Source organism: Telmatherina bonti, assembly GCF_933228915.1.
Source record: "Telmatherina bonti genome assembly, chromosome: 14".
Lineage (NCBI taxonomy): Eukaryota > Metazoa > Chordata > Actinopteri > Atheriniformes > Telmatherinidae > Telmatherina > Telmatherina bonti.
Window position 1 is genome coordinate 39,725,809 of NC_136612.1, and position 21,053 is coordinate 39,746,861.

Here is a 21,053-nt window from a genome sequence, read left to right on the forward strand (position 1 = left end):
AATTGGTATGCCCCCACCATTGTGATCTGGCTCCATGCTGGTCTTCTTTCCGAGCAGAGTGCAGATATTTGACAGGATCCATTCCACCGCCCTGTTGATCCGGTTTATGGCAATCTGAAGGTTATTCTCTCCTTCGTCTTCTGGAGCTGACAGATTATCACCACTGAAGGAACTTAGCAGCAAGGCGAGAAAAAGATTCAGGACCTGAAACAAGCCCAGACAGAAATGCCTGCACATCCAGTCCACCACATTGGCAGAAAACACAGTAAGATTAGTTAGTTAGTTAATTACTTTAGTTAGTAAGTTTATTTTTTTCAGTCACATATTACATTTACACATTAACAAAATGAAGAAAAAAAAAACTGTGGCTGAAAAGGCACAGGCAGAAGCAAAGCTTATTAATGCCCGCCTATATTATATTGAACATTTTATCATTACTAGAAATAAAACAGAGGAGTTTAATAAGTAAAAGAAAATGCTGTAACAACTTCCATTTACAATTCCAATTTTATTTTTTTTGAAAAACGCAAAGGAACTACATGATTTTATTTGTGAGTTAGCTTTATTCCAAAATTGGACTTCTGCAAAGCAGACACTTCTAGTTCAAATATTTTACTTAGCTCTTGGTAAAGTAAATTTACATTGATCACGAAAACCATATTTGCTTTCAGGAATTGAAAAGAACTTTAGGATACAATCAGGAGTGGCTCTTGTTTTAACTTTAAACATAAATTGCATCGTTCAAAAAGAGTATAAATCATGTAATTTCAAGATACAACACTTTGCAAACAATTCATTGTGTGCGCATAATGAACTGCATTGTTAGTTATTTTTATTGCTCGTTTCTCTTTTAAAACTATTTTTTCTATTGTAGTTTTATAAGTTGATCCTCATAATTCTATACAATAGGTCATATAGGAAAGTAAAGGTGAGCCATAGTTCAAAGCAATAGATTAAGCGCCGACCATAATTATTGAGCATCTCCTTTGCTCTATATAAGATTAAAGTTGTCTTTGAAATTTTACTTTTAACATATTCCACATGTAACACATTTCAGTTTAACTGGTAATCTATCTTTACCCCAAGAAATTTGGTTTTCCAGATTTGTTCAATTTCAATGTCAGTAATTTTTAACTTTTTGTTGCTTTCTTTTGTATTTCCAAATATCATAAATTTGGTATTACTGATTTTAAGGGATATTTTGTTTATGTCTGTTATGGTGCCCTCTCATGTGTGTGGCAGTGGTGGGCGTGCCTTGTGCTCACTGCTATGGATTACACCTAGTCCTTGTTCAGACAATCAGCGGCAGACTACTTAAAGACAGCTCAGCCTACCAGTCTTTGTCAGATTGTTGTTTCACCCTGCGGTACAACTCTCGGCCTCGAGAAGTCTTCTCAGCGGTATTTTCAAGTCTGTAATCTATTGTGTTTTTCCCCGTTAGATCCTGTCTGTCTGCCTGCCTGCCTGATTGCTACCCTTCTGCTTGTCTGCCCGCCATCCTGTTCGCTTCCCAGCCTGTCAGTTTGCCTCCCTGCTTGTCTGCCAGGCTGCCTGCCAACCTGTCTTCCGCATTCCTCTTGGAAAAAATCCGGATTCCAGAAAGGCCAAATAAAACCTTGTTGGAATTCAGAGCTGAGTTTGCATGTGAATCCTTTGTATCTGATCTCAGCATAACAAACATTGAAGTACTTCTAATTCTTCAATTTTGTTCGGAAGTTTGTTTAAATTTTTTCCTGTTCAACACAAATTATCATCTGCAAAGATAACACATTTTAATACTTCAGAAACATTGCATATATTGTTAATATTTTGGACCAATGATTGAGCCCTGTGGCACTGCACAAGTAGCATGCCTAGGATCCGACAGACTTTGATTTACTTCTACATACTGAAACCTTTTTTGCAGATAAGTTTTCAACCAGCTGTGGACTGTTCCTCTAATCCCGTAGTGATCCAGTTTTTGTAAGATTTGATTATGATCATTGGTGTTGAATGCTTTCTTCAAATCAATAAAAATTATTGACTAAGTTTTTAGTGATTGCTTCGGATAATTCTTCAACCCTTGTCATACCCGTAAAAATTGTTGTGCTATTTTTTCTAAAAACTGTCCAATTGTTTTATGAAGAGCTTTTCCAAAATCTTTGAAAATTGTGGAAGTAATGTAATTGCCTCTCCATGAGTCGTCACCTTATCGTGGTGGAGGGTTTGTGTGTCGTGAGGATCTTAGCAGCTATGTTGTTGGGGGCTTTATGCCCCTGGTAGGATCAACCATGGCAAACAGGTGTCTACGGTAGGGATCAGACTAAGTACGGCTCACAGACCACTATGATGACTACAACCATGGGTGGAAATGTTCTCTTGCCCAGACACGGGTTACCCTCTAGAGCCAGGCCTGGGGGTGGGGCACAAGAGTAAGCGCCTTTGCCTGTGGGGCCAAGTAGGGCTCAGCCCGAAAGGGTTACCTGGGCCCCACCTCCCGTGGGCTCACCATCTGCGGGAGGAGCCGTAGGGGTCGGGTGCAATGTGAGCTGGGCGGCAGCACGAGGCGGGGACCCTGGCTGGCTCTAGGGACGTGGAACGTCACCTCTCTGGTGGGGAGGGAGCCTGAGCTTGTGTGCGAGGTTGAGCGGTTCCGACTAGACATAGTTGGACTCACCTCGACGCATGGCTTGGGCTCTGGAACCAGAACCCTCGAGAGGGGCTGGACCTTCTTCCACTCTGGAGTTGCTCATGGTGGGAGGCACCGAGCAGGTGTGGGCATTCTCATCAGCCCCCAGCTTGGTGCCTGCACATTGGGGTTTACCCCGGTGGATGAAAGGGTAGTTTCCCTCCGCCTTCGGGTGGGGGGACGGGTCCTGACTGTTATCTGTGCTTATGCACCGAACAGCAGTTCAGAGTACCCACCCTTTCTGGAGTCCTTGGAGCCCCCCTGCCCTCCAAACCCAAATGGTGTTTTGTTATTGGACTTCTGTGCTCATCATGCATGGTCCATAACAAACATCCGATCCAATCTTTTATCTCAACGTGTGGATTTTTAACAGGTCTGAAGCATCGTTTTTACCTGACGAAACACTGGAGAGTTTTGTCCTGGTGGATGCAAACATACTTAGTGGAGTTTTCTCCCAGGCTAACCCAACAACCTTCCTTTTAGACCCCATCCCTTCATCGCTGTTAAAAACATTTAATGGTTTCTTTGAGGTAGAGCTTTTAAACATAGTAAACTGCTCTCTTCAGACGGGGGTCTTCCCATTGGCCTGTAAGTAGGTGAGGACCTTCTGAAGAAGAATCATTTAGATCCAAACATTGTTGATAACTACAGACCTGTATCCAACTTACTGTTCTTAAGTAAAGTTATAGAAAAAGTTGTTTTTACCCAATTTAATGAGTTTTTAAATACATAAAGTATTTTAGAAAGACATCAGTCTGGTTTTTGGACGAACCACAGCACCGAGACGCGCTTTAAACATTGTTTATGATATAAGATGTAACTTGGACTCACTAAACTTTCTGTCCTGGTTCTGCTGGATCTTAGTGCCGCCTTCGGCACAGTAGACCATCAGATCTTATTAACCAAACTCAGAAGTCTGGTGGGCATCTCAGGTACTGCTCTTAAATGGTTTGACTCCTATCTCACATATCGACAGGTGTTTTGTAAGTTTGGATACATGCTCCTCAGGAACCATGAAATCCAGTGTGGGGTTCCCCAAGGATCAATTTTAGGCCCAATACTTTTTAATCTGTACATGTTGCCCCTTGGGAATGTCATCAGGAGATATAACGCTGATGTTTCATTTAATTTTCATTTCATTTTTTATTTATTTCATTTAAAACAACATAAAAAATAAATACAAAATAAGACTGCCAATTAAATATGGCTTGAATGAAAAGGAGCAGAAAGAAGAGCAATCTTATATCTGCCCCTTAATTTCATGATCATCCATTTAACAATATTCACATACAACATCCAGTTGTTCCAAAATTTGCATTTTACCCATTACATTCCTTTCTTTTAATAGTTTTGAAAGCATTTACAGATATTCAAAATGTAACACCATCGTAATTTCTCAAAGTAATTCACATTGTGCCTCTAACTCTTCATAAGTCTTTAATATTGTTCTTTTTATGCTTTTCTTAAATGCATTGATTGTTTCTAATTCTTTCACTTCTTTTGAAGCTCATTCCATAAATTTATTCCTTTCACGGTAACAGTTGGTTCCATTATTTTTGCTCTGAACCCCGGTTTTTTTAAATATGTCAGTTCCTTTCAAATCATAACGACTTTCTCTTTTTTCAAATCTTTCTTGTATGTTTACTGGCAACATGTTCCTGTTTGCTTTATACAATACCTGAAGAATACTACAATTTACTATATCATAGAATTTTATTAAATTACATTTCATTTCAATTACATAATCCTTGGGTTTGATAGATCTCTATATCTACTATTGTTAATAGTTCTCAAAGCCCTTATTGTAGAATGAACAGAGGCTGTGTTTATGTTTTACAGGTCTTTCCCCAAATTTCTGAGCAATAAATTAGATATGGTATAATCAGTGTATTATATAAAGAGAGTAATGCTGAATGATTCAGAAATGGTTTAACTTTATGTAACACTGCTGTGGATTTAGCTATTTTTCCTTTAGTAAAATTTATATGTGGCTTTCAACTGAGATCCTCATCAATAATAATTACTAAAAACTTTGTTTCCTGCACCCTTTGACTTTCCATCCCATCGATTTTTATAGATATATCTATATTTTTCTTTTTATCATTGAACAGAATAAAATTAGTTTTATTTATATTTAAAACTAATTTATTTTGATCAAACCAAAGTTTTATTTTTTGAGTTCTTCATTTATGACTTTCATTATTTCCTGCATGTTTTGCCCTGAATAGAATAGTGTGGAATCATCCGCAAACAATATACTCAGTAATAGTTTTGATGCACTTGGAAAATTATTCATATACAATGTGAACAAAATTGGACCCAAAATTGAACCTTGAAGTACCCCCCAATTTATGTCACACAAATCTGATTCTGTATCATTAATTTGAACATATTGTTTTCTATTTTCTAAATAACTGGTGATCCATTTATGGGCGATCCCTCTTATTCCGTATTTATTGAGTTTCCACAATAGCCGTTGGTGATTTATCACATCAAATGCTTTTTGCAAGACATTTTTATCATCTATTTCTTTTGCTATTTTTTCAGTTAATTCCATTATTGCCAATGCTGTTGAATGGTTTGGCCTAAAACCATACTGACAGTTGGTTAAAATATTTTCGATGTGTAAGAATTTGTTTAGTCTACTAACAAATACTTTTTCTAAAATTTTGGAAAATTGGGGAAGGAAAGACACTGGCCTGTAATTGGAAATTTCATGTTTGTCTCCATTTTTATAAAGAGGAACGACTTTAGCTAATGTTCACAGCTATGCTGATGATACGCAGCTTTACATTGCCGTATCTCCTGATGAGCCAGTTCACACCCTTTCAAACTGTATTTTAGATATGAAGTCACGGATGGCAGAGAATTTCTTACAGCTCAACCAGGACAAAACTGAGGTTTTAATTATCGGTCCTGAAAACAAGATGGAGATCATTTCATGCAGACTGCAAGGTTTCCATCCCTCTCAGTGTGATAAATCTGGATGTTTTATTTGACTCTGAGCTGAATTTTATTCCACAAGTCAGAAATGCAACAAAAAACTGGATTTTAGAATCTAAAAAACATTGTCAGAGTCACCCATTTCTCTCTTCTGCCAGCATGTAGAAGCTGATGCTTTTATTTCTGGTAAAAATTATTACTGTACCTCCCTGCTCTCTGGTCTTCCTTCCAGTCTGCAGTTACTGCAGAACTCAACTTGACCCACAACATAACAGGAGGCTTAAACATTTTTTGACAACTGACTGAAGCTATAATATCTGTTGACACCCGACTCAGATCAGAAACCACCTGACTGCAGAAACTTACCACCAGGTTTCCAATGACCATGACCATCATGAAAACGATGAGACACATGGCCTGACCCGACACCTCCATGCAGTCCCACATGGTCTCGATCCATTCTCCACACAAGATCCTGAAGATGATAAGGAAGGAGTGGAAGAAGTCATCCATGTGCCAGCGAGGAAGCTCACAGTCCTCTGAAATACGACAGACACAGTCCTTGTAGTTCTTCCCAAACAGCTGCATGCCAACAACAGCGAAGATGAAGACGATGATGGCGAGGACCAGAGTCAGATTCCCCAGAGCCCCCACAGAGTTTCCAATGATCTTTATCAGCATGTTGAGGGTTGGCCATGATTTGGCCAGCTTAAACACTCGCATCTGATCAAGTGGACAAAAAGTCAGCGGAGGTTACAGGTGAAGAAACAGGTGTCCAGTAATCTAACAGTTTCTGGTCACATGATGTTGATAATAAAAGTGATGCACTCACCAGACGGAAGGAGCGCAGCACCGAAAGACCCTGAACATTAGCCAGTCCAAGCTCAACCAGACTCATGGTGACGATGATGCTGTCAAAGATATTCCAGCCTACCTGTAACCACAACAACAAGGCCATTTCATAGACGGAAAAGCTGCCATCAGACACAGTAATCTAACAAACAAGAATTCAGACCTGGAAGTAGTAATATGGGTCCATAGCCAGAAGTTTGAGGACCATCTCAGCTGTAAAGATTCCAGTGAAGACCTAGGGGTCAGAGGTCAGGGTTCAAAGAACTCTAACTCACTGATTTGGAAGAAACAAACTGCATGGTTTTATGATGTTTAAGATGGAAATGAATTAATAAGGCAAATGGTGTATTTTATCACCGGATGAGAACAGGTGTGTGCATTTACCTGGGGAGGACATTTGTTGCGGAAATCATGACAGATACATTAACAGTTAATGCAAGCTGTTCATCCATTTTGTAAACCAGGTAACCTGAGCAAGTTGCAATGATTCTCCACTCAACATGAATACACTGGTTCCTCCTACACTGCTTTATTACCACATTCCCAACCCAACTGGTGAACACTGGTCGGAAAGGAAAAGGTGCTTTCCAGTCCAGATCAAACCAGTCATCTTCATTCAGCACAGTGATGTTTATCTTGGCTCCATGTTCTTATGTGAGGTCTCGCAACATGAATGGTGAGACTTTACAGATGGTACAGAACTGGCAGGCTGTTTTGCTGTTCTCTATTATACAGACTAACTTATTTTAATATGCAAGTTCAGAAGGGACTTAAAAAATAAAGCATTTTTCACAAACCCCTTCATTAATTTTTTATTGATCCTCTCAGATCTGCCAGAAACAATCACAAAGAGAAGGCTCGGTCCTAAGCCCCGCCTTCCCATGCTGCAGGCTGCATCTGATTGGTCAACTGCTGGGACTGTTTGTCAAAACAAAACCAACTTTTTTTTTTTTAGTAATTTGGTTGTACTTCCAGCTTGTGTCTCAGGATGGGAAATGTGGTCCTTGATTGTAGGAACAGACCCTCCTTTCAGCAGAACCCTGGTAGCAAATTGAGTCATGCTGGACCTTGTTTATCCAGCAGTCTGCAGTGAAGAGCTGGTCACAAATAAAAACTCTGTGGCTGCTCCCAAAGACAAACTCCACCCATTCCTGTCTAGTCATTGTTTCAGTGGGAAATGTTAACAAATGTAGCTTCCCTTCACAGCCAAAGGAACATTTCTTCTGTGACATTTTAGCAGTGCAAACATACCACTGCCCAGATCCAAATAAAATAACACTAAAAACAACAATAAAACCACATGTGCATGTCTGCAGCATAGCAATGGGAAGAGACTGCTGCTCCCTTGCTCCTTAAGGAATGTGTGGAGGGCACATCTGCTGTTATCCTTTACAGCTCTCAGCTTATTCAGGGTTACCCTCTCTGTTCTGTCTAATTTACAATGCTGCAAGTTAGAAGAAGGTTTTCAAATCTGTTTAACTGCTATAAACAGGTTTAAATGTATGTTTTCAAAAGGAAATGCATTTGTAAGTATGTTTTCATGTTACATAAACCACAACATTTTTGGGCAATGCTGTAATTTAATAGCCTCTGAGTATAGCTTCTAATGAATATTGCAAGTTTGTATACGCTTTATTGAAAAATGAAAAGTTGACAGTGACCATAGAGAGAAAGCTCATTGTACATGAATTTCAGTCAGCAGTGCTTTCTTTCACCATTTGCTCTACAGCTGCATCGCTGATATGTTTTGCACAATGTTCAGCTAGTTAAATTGTCAATTTTATATACTCAGCGGATTTGTAAAATGGGTTATTTGTTACTTGATTACATTTTTTATTCAGTGTTGACTTAGCCATGGGCTGTCTTATTACTTATCACTTGCAACAATGAAAGAATATGAATGTTGGTTATGACTAAGGTTTGAAAATATCCTCACTGAATATATACAACTCTGAAACTCATCTTCATCACTGACCAGGTTTCCGATGCTCAATAGTTCTTCAAACTCTCCAGTCATTGGATAATGCTCCATGGCCATGAAAACAGTGTTGAGGACAATGCAGATGGTGATGGTGAGGTCAACAAAGGGATCCATGACGATGGTGTAAAGCAGCTGTTTCAGCCACCGCCAACAGCCACAACAGTTCCACTTCAGGACAATATCAGCAAAGCCATACCAACATGGAGGACATGGTCTCTGGTCATCCTCAAAGCCTGAAACACAGAACCGCTTAGAAAAATTGTATTTTCTGTAAAACTCTGGGTGCTAAACCAGCATCAACAAGCAGCAGCCAAAGCACTTTAACCAACAAATAAGAGGTTATGAAGATGTTTAAAAAAAACTTGTAATATCTGGTCAAAAATATGGGGGGAAGATGCAAAAGATGGGGGGTTAGGGTTACGGGAAGTTGACCTTAGCATGAAAAACGTGATCCTTTCCAGTCTGTCCACAGCTAAATCTGAAAGAAGCATTAAGATAAACATGTCAACAACACCTTTACTTGCTTCTATAAGATACACATCAAGGCTCACCAACTCCAGTGCTTCAGAGTTACCCTCCTGCTGTTTTTAGGGTTTCCCTGGTACAACACACCTAAACCAAAGCAATAGCTGATTAACAGGCAGGTGTGAAAGTTAAAACCAAGCCGTTGGACAACAATTTCCTTTGAAATAAGTGTGTCATACCAGGATCTGATCTAAAGGCACAAATGGAGCTTTAATCAGCATCCATCCATCCATCTTCTGCCACTTATCCGGAGTCGGGTCGTGGGGGCAGCAGCCTAAGCAGGGAAGCCCAGACTTCCCTCTCTCCAGCCACATTTGCCAACTCTGCGGGGGGATCCCGAGGTGTTCCCAGGCCAGTCGAGAGATATAATCCCTCCAGCGTGTCCTGGGTCTTCCCCGGGGTCTCCTCCCAGAGGGATGTGCCTGGAACACCTCACCAGGGAGGTCCAGGAGGCATCCTGACCAGATGCCCGAGCCACCTCAACTGGTTCCTCTCGATGCGGAGGAGCAGCGGCTCTACTCTGATCTCCTCCCGGATGACCGAGCTCCTCACCCTATCTCTAAGGGAGAGCCCGGCCACCCTGCGGAGGAAACTCATTTTAGCCGCCTGTATACGAGATCTCCTTCTTTCTGTCACGACCCACAGCTCATGACCATACGTGAGGGTAGGAACGTAGATCGACTGGTAAATCGAGAGCTTCGCCTTCTGGCTCAGCTACTTCTTCACCACGACAGACCGGCACAGAGTCCATATTACTGCAGACGCCGCACCAATCCATCTGTTGATCTCACACTCCATCCTTCCCTCACTCGTGAACAAGACCCCGAGATATTTAAACTTCTCCACTTGAGGCAGGACCTGACTCCCGACCCAGAGAGGGCAATCCACCCTATTCCGGCTGAGGATCATGGTCTCAGATTTGGAGGTGCTGATACTCATCCCAGCCGCTTTACACTCGGCTGCGAATTGCTCAAGTGAGAGCTGGAGATCACAAACAGATGAAGCCAACAGGACCACGTCATCCGCAAAAAGCAGAGGCCCAATCCTGAGGCCACCAAGTCGGATCCCCTCAACACCTCGGCTGCGCCTAGAAATTCTGTCCATATAAGTTATGAATGGGATCGTTGATAAAATGCAACCTTGGTGGAGTCCAACCCTCACCGGAAACTATACGACTTACTACCGGCAATGTGGACCAAGCTCTGACACCTGTCGTACAGGGACCGGACGGCTTGTACAAGGGGGTCCGGTACCCCATACTCCCGGAGTACCCCCCACAGGAGTCCCCGGGGGACACGGTCAAATGCCTTCTCCAGGTCCACAAAGCACATGTAGACTGGTTGGGCAAACTGCCATGCCCCCTCCAGGATCCCAAAGAGGGTATAGAGCTGGTCCACTGTTCCGCGACCAGGACGAAAACCACACTGCTCCTCCTCAATCCGGGATTCGACTATCTGGCGGACCCTCCTCTCCAGGACCCCTTAATAGACCTTACCAGGGAGGCTGAGGAGCAGTTCCCCATCTCCACTGTACACAGTATTGATGGAGAACTGCTGGTTCACAAGCCGCTGGATTGTTGATCAGAATTGCCTCAAAGCTGTCCAGAAATCTTTCTCCATGGCCTCGCCGAACTCCTACCAAGCCCGAGTTTTTGCCTTGGTAAAAGCCGAAGCCGCATGCCGCTTAGCCTGTCGGTACCCATCAGCTGCCTCCAGAGTCCCACAGGCCAAGAAGGCCCGATAGGACTCCTTCAGCTTGACAGCTTTGCTGCAGGTGTCCACCATCTGGGATTACTGCCACGACAGGCATCAACGACCTTACAGCCACAGCTCCGGCTGGCCGCCTCAACAATAGAGGCACGGAACACAGCCCATTCGGACTCAATGTCCCCCGCCTCACTCGGGACATGTTCAAAGCTCTGCTGAAGGTGGGAGTTGAAGCTTGCTCTGACCGGGGACTCTGCCAGAAGTTCCCAGCAGACCCAGCCGCCTGGCTCCAGAGAGGGGGCCCTGGTAACCCATGTTCGGGCAAGGGAACATTTCCGCCAATGCTCGTAGTCATATTTTAGTCTTTGAGCCACACTTTTTCTGGTCCCTCACCTAGACAACTGTTTGCCATGGGTGACCCTACCAACATAGCTTCTAGGATCTTCAGGACAAACAAACCCCTCCACCACAATCAGGTGACGGCTTTACACATGCTTTAATCAACATGTGTAAAACCAAAGCTAGATCCCACTGAGGGTCCAGAGCACGTTACACAGGATTGTGTATGAGCACCCCTTTTAGGAAGCATTTAACCAGAGGGTGACCGAACAGAGATCTGTCATCAAAATGGTCATGACCTGATGAAATGGTTGCAACATAATTTGGTATGAAAGGTCAAATTTCTTTCTGTCAGTGTCTGGAATAAGGAGGGAACACAGGACAGTGGAATTAGTCCCTTTTGAAGACCCAAGTGCTGAAGATATGATCACTTGGACAACTAAGACTATGTAATCGCAGTGACTTTTCCATTCTGCATTGTGCATACAACCTCCTGGGACAGCCCAAGCCCTTCTAGGCACCCAGGCTCAGACACATTGACGTTTTGGTAGGAGCTCCTGATCATTCTGCCTGCCTGAATAGAGTGCATCCCGACATGGATGCTGTAAAAGCAGACCTGATAGCACCTATTGCAGGCATGGGAACCACTTTGCGCCGGTGAAAACTATGGTTCCTATCCTTCTCCTGAATTAGAGAGGTCAATAGGACAAGAGGAAGCATACAGCAGCATTTGGGGTCATGGGTGGTGTGCAAATGTGTCCATCCCAAACAGGGGGTTTTCTCAGTCGGTCAGATAAACCAGAAATTCTTCCCCTTGACATAATGTCTGCTCCTCTGTTCAGGATACCAGGAATGTACACCTCTTTGATGGAGAGCAGGTGTGTGTGGGCCAAGCAGCAACCTCCGGCAGTTAAAAGTGAAGCCAAAACCTGTAGTTCCCCACCTCATACACAAGGGCTCCATAACGGAGCATAACAAACTGTTAGAAAGACCAACTTCACAGCAGAAATACTATCATGATTCTGGTCTACCACACTGACTCCTGCCTTATTTGGGCATGCTTCCTACTCACTGCAATCATCATCAATAAACTCCAATCCTCTTCACCTCTTTCACTCCCTTCTTAAACACCATGCAACCCTCAGTTCTCTGCCAGATTATCTGCAAACCAGCATTAACTCCTGTCTCTGGCCTGTTTTTTGTAGCTGCTCCCTGCCTTTGGCCCTCCTGGACTGATCTGACCTGCTCTGGATCTGGATCTGATCCTGACCCTGCTCTCTGCCTCTGGTCCCTCTGCGATTGCTCAAACCTTGCTCAGGACCTGGACTTCTCTTTCCATTCCAGATTCTTCTTCAGCTCACACGTGAGTGTATCCAGAATTATACAATTTCCCTTCAGCATATTGACTCCACTCTACTTCTAGAACAAACCACGTTGGCATCCGGTCTTCTCTGTTTGGCAGTTTTTCCTGGCAATCCTTCATTCCCGGAGTTTCTACAAGATCACCACTATTAAATATATTGTTAATCAAGCAGCACTGGTCTTGAATCCAATATTCAGCAGCCGTTACAGCATAATCTGTTTACAAAGATGGACTCAGCCAGTGCTTCTGATTGGAAGGCTCAGGTGGAGAGATCTTTTGCGGTTTATCACGGAACATTAAAAGACATATCTAACACCTTACAGGAACTCACAAAGCAACTTGTGGACCTGAGATCAGCAGTCACTTCACCAACGGTTCCACAAGCCACCACTTCTACAGTGCACGTTGTTTCTGAACCCCAGATAAGCCCACCGGAACGTTATATGGGTGATCCTGCCGATTGTAGACCTTCTGTAGTCCAGTGTGAACTCCATTTCAATCTGCGTCCTTCTTTTTCCCCACAGAGGAGTCCAAGGTGGCTTTTGTCATCTTGCTCCTGTCTGGTCCAGCTCAACAGTGGGGCACTTCAGAGTGGTCACATCATTCCCCAGTTTGTGCGAGCCTTAAGCATTTCTATGAGGAACTCCGTCATACTTTTGATCCAGCCAAACCTGAATGGCTATGCTTCTTGCAACTGTCTCTCCGTGATCCAGGTCAGTAGCAGAATATATGCTATTGCTTTTCGCACACTCGCTGTCGATTGTTATTGGAATGAATCTGCCCTGCACACCATTTACCTGAAGGAAGTGTCAGAAAGGATTAAAGATGAGTTGGCTGCTCAGGAACTCACTGCAGATTTAAATGGTTTGATCAACTTAAGTATATGGATCGACAGACCCATGATTGAACCCAGTAGGTTATGTTCCCTACACACCAGACCGGTCACGCCACGAAGCTCCACCTTTTCCCAAACTCACACAGGAGTCTATACGCACTCCAGGCTCACAGGGGAATAATCAACCTGAACCGATGTTAATTGGTCATACGTGCTTGAGCCAAGAAGAACAAGATTGCAGATTTAAAAACCATCTTTGTCTGTATTGTGGTGAGGCTAGTCAGTTTTTTCCTGTCCAGCAAATGGACGGGCTCAGCAGCCATGAAGGGGTTGCTGTTGAGCCGATCTATGTCCCACGACAACGTCCGTCCATTAACCACCGTTCAGCTTTATTTACCAAATCAGGTCTTGCCAGTTTTGGCTTTCATTGATTCTGACACAGAAGTCATGGATCAAGAAGAGTTCTTTGAACATTCCTTTACAACCCCTATCTCAACCTGTGCAGGTGAAGGCACTTGATCATGTTATTCATTCATGCTCTGCTCTGACTAACCCTGTTCATGTCTCCATTGACAATCATCATGCGGAGATAAAATTTCACGTCATCAGATCCAAACAATTGCCTGTTCTTGGGGCTCAATGGTTAAAGAAACACAACCCCCATATTGATTGGTCTACAGGGAGGATCATTGGATGGGGCAACCAATGTCTTAATACTTGTCTGCGTGCTGCCCCTACTGTTTCCGGTCAGTTTGTCACCAAGGAGGAGGATTTGTTAGATCTTTCTGGTGTTCCTGACATTTACCTTGATCTGAAAGAAGTGTTCAGTAAAGCCAAAGCTACCTCACTTCCGCCTCACAGACCGTATGACTGTGCTATCAATCTGCTCCCTGGAACAACTCCTCGAGGACGTTTGCATTCACTCTCGGCTCCAGAGCATGAAGCCATGCAGAAATACTTAGATGAAGCTCAGGCTGCAGGACTCATCTGCCCACCTTCTTCTCCTGCTGGTGCTGGATTCTTTTTTGTCAGCAAGAAGGATGGCGGTTTACACCCTTATATAGACTTTCGTGGTCTTAACCAAATCACTGTTTAGAATAGTTACCCACTTCCGCTTATGTCTTCTGCATTTGAACTCCAAGGGGCAACTATTTTCACCAAGCTTGATCTAGGCAATGCTGATCATCTGATCCGTATCAGAGATGGGGACGAGTGGAAGACTGCATTCAATACACCCATTGTACACGACAAGTATCTGGTCATGCCATGCAGTCTTAGCAACGCTCCTGCTGTTTTTCAGAACTTGATCATGATGTACTTGAGGACTTGTTGAATAAATTTTTCATCTACCTGGATGATATTTTGTTTTTTTCCAAGTCTGAGGCTGAACATGTAGAACACGTTCAAAAGGTACTTCAACGCTTGCTCCAGAACCACTTGTTTGTAAAAGCAGAGAAGTGTCAGTTTCATTCCTACACAGTTTCCTTTTTGGGTCTCCGCTTATCTGCCGATCAACTCGAAATGGATTCCGCCAAAGTGGATGCAGTCAGAAACTGGCCTGTCGTTAAAGTGGGGGTGTTTGGGGCAAGCATAGCAGAACGTCTGGGCTTTTGCTTACAGATAGTTGGGGAATTCAGACACTGTTTGCAGCCTGAGGACAAAACACTGCTTTTGCACTATCAGCAGGATTCATTGGGTCATGAGGAACCAGAACAGCCAGTGTGTGCGATAGGGACAACACTCTATGTGTACCTGTGTGTGGGGCTTTCTCGCAGTGAGAAAATGACACCTGCTAACTGACAAGCTAGTGGCGACAAGCTCACTCAGTTTGGGGTATCCATGTGAATCTATAGTTTGGTTGAGTTATGGCGAGGTATGGTGTAGGGCAGGGCGTGCTCGCTGCTACAGGGCACCTCTGTCTTTACCTGATGTTGAGTAAGGACTGGAAATTAGGTCTGAACAGCCCGGTCCATCTTCTGCCATGCAGCAATATGGGCTGTGGCCACAGCTGTAGCTGCACAAAGGTTCACTGGCAACATCTTTGGCCCTATCAGGGAGAAGTTCAGGCTCCTCCACTATCTTGGTGATACCATAGGACCGTAGTGTGATGCTGCTGGTTGCTGCTGCAGAGGCTTGATAGGCATACCTGTGCAGACAGTCAGTGAAACAAGCTGTTGGCTGATCCTTAGCAGAAGGGTGGACAGGGCAGTCAATAAACATGCTGTGTAGTCTTAATACTGAAGATGGCTGACAAGCCCAGTTCCAAGGCACCCAGGTAGCCTTCATATTCCCCATTAAGATTGTGCTGAGAATATAACCAGTGTGGAAGGCTGGGCCCTAGTAGACACTGCTGGACATAATTCCTAAATGTAGACCTTCAGAGTTGTAGTAATATTGGTGAAGAAAAGTGGGAGTCAATTGTCCAGTCTCAACCCCGTTTATATTCCAAGTTGGGGGTCCAGTAAGAGGGCACGGAGTGAAGTTTTAATGCATGTGTGGGATAAATCCACATGTGATAGCCTAGATGAAATAGAACTGTAAAAACCTTGAACACATGTACACAACAAGAAGTTATATGTGTATGTGTATGTATGTATGCATATGCTTGGAGGGGTGTGCATGTATGTATGTATGTGTGTGTACTAAACAGGGGTTAGTTGGGTTGAATGATCGTGCAAATGCAACAGCAGTTTCTCCAAGAATAAGAGGCAAAGAGGGCCTCAAGTCCAACAGAGAGCAGAACTGAGGCTGTCCACCATGTAGATGGCCACATTTCTGCCCAAGATGATGCAGAGGAAAGAGGCTGCCAGAGCAGGAGCATGGGAGAGAGGGGTTTCTAGGGTGGCACAGCTAAGTAAAAGGGAACTCCTTACAAAACAATGAGCTGTCCTGCTGGTGGCAGTAGGCAGCCCCATCCCCAGGAACCCTCTCAGGGCAGAGCAACCTAGTAGTCCTGCAGCAGGGGTGCTGGATGGTTCGGATGAGGGGGATAAGAAAAAAGCACTTACTTGAGAATTATTACTCAGTTTCTTTAGACAAAAAACAGCCAAGTGAGGTCATTCTGAACGAAGAAAGGTCGGCAAAGCCTATAAGCGACGAATGTTCATTCTCATACTCATCATGCATGGAGAAGCAAAGACCAGGTGTCTGAAAGAATGACGTGCATAGAATACAGTCCTGTCAACACCCTAAACAGGAGGATTAATGTGTGGCAAGTTATGGCAAATTTTATCTAGGGAGAAGAGATCCATTCTCGGAAAAGAGCAAAATAAAATCATGATATTAATCAATGGAAATCTGTTTTGATTCAATATACAATGTCAGTACCCAGAACAACCTTCACCACACACTCATACAGAACCTGTATTAATAAACAGGTTTGGTGGTTAATTTTTATGGCTCTGAATACAGAGACACTGTCGCACAGACAACAAAAACAGGAAGTTTTGGGGTTATTGATGATCAGTTGCTTTAAACCACAACAGGGATTTTATAACACAACCTGATTTGAAAGTGATGGTGAGTTAAGATGTTCCTTTCTGCTAGAGAGATGCACCAGACAAAGCTGCTGTTGTTTGCTATATGTTGCTGTTTACATCCACTAGTTCATAAAGTTTAATGCTTTAACTTATGACTGCGGCCATTGAACTTGAAATTCAACATGAAAAACTGAAAAATTTCATGATGAAACTAAGGAGTAGCATGCCAAAGAGTTGCAGTTCAGGACACTTTTAAATCAAAACCTGTTTATTTTCATCAGAACTATAGAAAACATATTTATTGCACTACAACTAATAAATCACAGGCAAACTTGCATATTAACCTACCAATGTATTGTAACCTGTTAGGCATTGGTGTGGGGAGCTTCCCAGCATGCCCTGCAGATTATCTTGCTGTTTGCACCAGTTTTCAGTGTCCGGTACATTGTAGCCATATAACACTAACATCTTTAAGTCTGTACCTTTGTGGCAGGGTATCACAACTTCCATGTACAAATAGAGACACTATTGTTAGAGCATCTAACTCTGATCTGTGCTGCTTTGAAACCAGCAAGTTTTACATAAATTAATGGTGGAACTTAACTTTTTATTGAAGCTGCTTCCATTCACACTGTGTCAAGTTATATGATTGCTCCCAGCTGAGTTTTTCAACCAGCAGCGTCTGTTTATTACTAACTAAATTAGCATAACTGGTGTCAGCAAAGTCTTTTTGCAAATTATTTAACAAAGAAAGGCCATACCGAATGTCTTTGTTTACTTTATCACCTTCAGCTGTGCTGCAATGAGCAAAGTCTGAAAAACTGCATAAGTAAGACAAGTCTCCAGGGTTCCAAACCAATGTGGAGAAAATTAGCAAAAACAAGACAAAGTGTTTCATTCAAGGTGAAAAATAAAGACAACTTTTCAAAAATCATATTCCATAGCAATTTTTTTATTTGAATGTTCATGGCCTGGAGGTTAAATAAGACTGTGGGCCAGAGGGTTCAAACCTTAATCGTAGATCTTCCCTACAACTGTTGTGACATCATGCCTGCTGCCAATCCTTAAGAAATTCTTAGTTTGCAAAACTGAAATACAGTGGTATGAAAACGTTTTAGCACCCCTGAAAATTTGCGTTATTCTTATCCACAAATCATTCAGTATTAAAGGTTGTCCACTTCATTTTGACTTATCAAAAGACTGATGGACACAGTAACAATTCAAATGTTAAACCAGGTTTATTGTACAAACAGAAAATATGCAATACATCAACATATAATTACACATGTGCAGAAATATGGGCACCCTTGACCTTTGATTTTAATACCTATAAGGTCCTATCAGTGCTTAATTGGAACCCAGGGTTCAAGCCTTGAATCAATCATCCAATAAAGGGAAATGGCATTTAAGGTGGCTAAATGCACCTTGTATCTCTCTTTGAACATTCTCTGAAGAGTGTCACCATGGGGGCCTCAAAGCAGCTCTCAAATGACATGAAACAAAAGATTGTGGAACATCATAGTTTAGGAGAAGGCTACGAAAAGCTATTTCAAGATTTCAATTGTCGGTTTCCACTGTTAGAAACATTGTGCAATACTGGAAGACCACAAAAACAGTTCTTGTTGAAGCTAGAATTGGTAGGCCAACAAAAATATCAGAGAAACAAAAGGGACGGATGGTGAGAATGGTCAAAAACAACTCCCAGACTACCATCAAAGAACTACAACATCATCTTTCTGCAGATGGAGTCACTGTGCACCGGTCCACTATTCAATGCACTTTGCACAAGGAGAAGCTGTATAGGAGAGTGATGCGGAAGAAGCCTTTTCTGCATCCTCACCACAAAAGGGCCTGGTGTAGGTATGCCAAAACACATCTGGAGAAGCCTGCTTCATTTTGGAGTAAGGTGCTTTGGACTGACGAGACAAAAATTGAGTTATTTGCTCATAAAAAGCGGGGTTATGTGTGGCGGGAAAAGAAAACAGCATTTCAAGAAAAGCGTTTGCTACCCACAGTAAAATTTGGAGGGGGATCGATCATGTTGTGGGGCTGTGTGGCCAGTTCTGGTACTGGCAATCTTGTTAAAGTTGAGGGTCGCATGGATTCAACTCAGTATCAGCAGATTCTTGAGAACAAAGTCCAACAATCAGTAACAAAAATGAAGTTGCTTCGGGGTTGGATATTTCAACAAGACAATGACCCAAAGCTTTGCTCAAAATCTACTCAGGCATTTATGCAAAGGACCAAGTACAATGTTCTGGAATGGCCATCCCAGTCCCCAGACCTGAATATTATTGAAACCTGTGGGATGATTTAAAGCGGGTTGTCCATGGTCGACAACCATCAAACCTGCCTAACTGGAGTTGTTTTGTAAGGAGAAATGGTCCAAAGAACCTTAATCCAGAATCCAGCAACTTGTTGGTTATAGTAAACTTTTAGAAGCTGTTATTTTGGCAAAAGGCGGTACCAAAAAGTATTGATAATTTTTTTCTGTTGGGGTGCCCAAATTTTTTGCACCTGTGTAATTTTGTTTGGATGCTTTTTTTTTTTTCCCCACATTTTTTGTTTTCCCAATAAACCTGGTTTGACATTTAAACCACCACTGTGTTCATTCATCTTTTGACAAGTTAAAATTAGGTTTTTACTTCAAACACTGAATGATTAATGAATGGAAATATAGATAATTTTCAGGGGTGCCCAAACTTTTTCATACCACTGTATTTGTAGTTCTTTTGCCTAATATGCTCAAACAACTTACCACCTTCAGTATCTGGTACATCATGGTCTGACTTATTTGTCTTTTTATCAACACTTTGGCATACTACTCCTTCCTGCTAATGAAAAATGCTCCCCTGTATCACCATTAGATGGCACTCTAAGTCCAGAAATGAAAAGAATCTGTGTGCTCTTCAGTCTGTGGTGCTTTTCAGTTGATCAACAGATCCATGACAAACTCATCCTAGTTTTCACCACTTGAAAATTAACAGGTTTTTCCATAACTTCAGTGACATCTTTTTTGCATTATCCATCAGTAATTACACATTATCGCAAATTACACTTGCTGTTATTTAATAACAGCACTATTCTAGTTTACAGTAAACTCTGGAAAAAATATATAAAATGCCAAGTAGAACTAACTGAAACCTAACCTTAACTCTAAGTGCAATTACAAAGCCAGCTAAATTCAGAGACACTGGACAAAAGAGTGCATTCAATATGTGAAAGTACCCTGGAAGAGATCAAAATAATCCACAAGTCAAGAACTGCGCCTTGGAAGGACTTGAAACAAGGCTGCTGAGGAACTAGGTGATAAGGTCCACACCCCCCCAGTCTGGTGACATGTTGTCCAGCGAGCAAGAAGCAAGAAAAGATCAGTGTACAAGTAAGCAATCGACCAGAGAAGATTAATTTGAAATTCATCCCAAAACTTCCAGTTTGAAGCTTTTTCAGTGTCTCTGTATTCAGACCCATAAAATTCCCCGCCAAACCAGTTTATTAATACAGGTTCTGTATGAGTGTATGGTGAAGGTTGCTCTGGCTACTGAAATTGTGAATTAGATCAAAACAGATTTCCATTAATTAAATTTTGCCCTTTCCCAAGAATGGATCTCTTCTCCCTAGATAAAATTTGCCATAACTTGCCACACATTAATCCTCCTGTTTAGGGTATTGACAGGACTGTATCCTACACACGTCATTCTTTCAGACACCTGGTCTTTGCTTCTCCATGCATGATGAGTATGAGAATGAGCATTTGTTGCTTACAGGCTCTGCCAACCTTTCTTCATTCAGAAAGAGCTCACTTGGCTGTTTTTAACAGTTTTTGTCTAAAGAAATCTCATTTAAAATAAAACTGTACTAGGTACTGTTTTACAAACAATATTAAAAAAAAATAAAAAATTAAAAAACACCATAGACAACATAATAACAGCGTATTTGACAGGAATTGTTTGATTATATGATTAATAAGAAAAAAATTAAAAAGTCTTCCTTCCTTATTATAAACTAAAGCTATGTGTTTATGGTTATATTTCATCATTTTTAAAAGAATTTTACTTTTTGAGTTTTTGGTGATATGGGAAAGACACCAGAAAATGTTATGAGGAAAGGAGTGAGAATTCTCAAGTAATTGGTTTTTGTCATATTACCCTAATCCGGACTGGCCCAATTTGTCTTTTTTTTTTTTTTTTTTTTTTAGATTGGGTTAGTTGTAAAGAATACCCCCAACCCCCCAATTTTTTTTTAAAACAATCCATTCATAAATGGGAAACCCTGAAGACTTTTAAAGCATGTGTTTTGTGTGACCTCAGGTAAGGATATCTCAAAAACTAAAGCCTTTTTATGAGAACCTGCGGCTGGACT

General features: G+C 42.1%; 1 protein-coding gene across 1 annotated transcript in view; it reads right to left on the reverse strand.

Annotated features, from left to right (window-relative positions):
• The window catches only part of LOC306765344 (sodium channel protein type 4 subunit alpha B-like), a 93,337-nt gene that overhangs the window by 24,570 nt on the left and 47,714 nt on the right, over positions 1-21,053 (reverse strand). The window contains exons 13-17 of the mRNA XM_079252762.1: positions 8,439-8,677; positions 6,627-6,698; positions 6,444-6,545; positions 5,978-6,334; positions 18-204 (exon numbers count right to left, since the gene is read on the reverse strand). Of these exons, the coding sequence (XP_079108888.1) occupies positions 18-204; positions 5,978-6,334; positions 6,444-6,545; positions 6,627-6,698; positions 8,439-8,677 (957 nt within the window). The remainder of the gene's footprint in view (positions 1-17; positions 205-5,977; positions 6,335-6,443; positions 6,546-6,626; positions 6,699-8,438; positions 8,678-21,053) is intronic.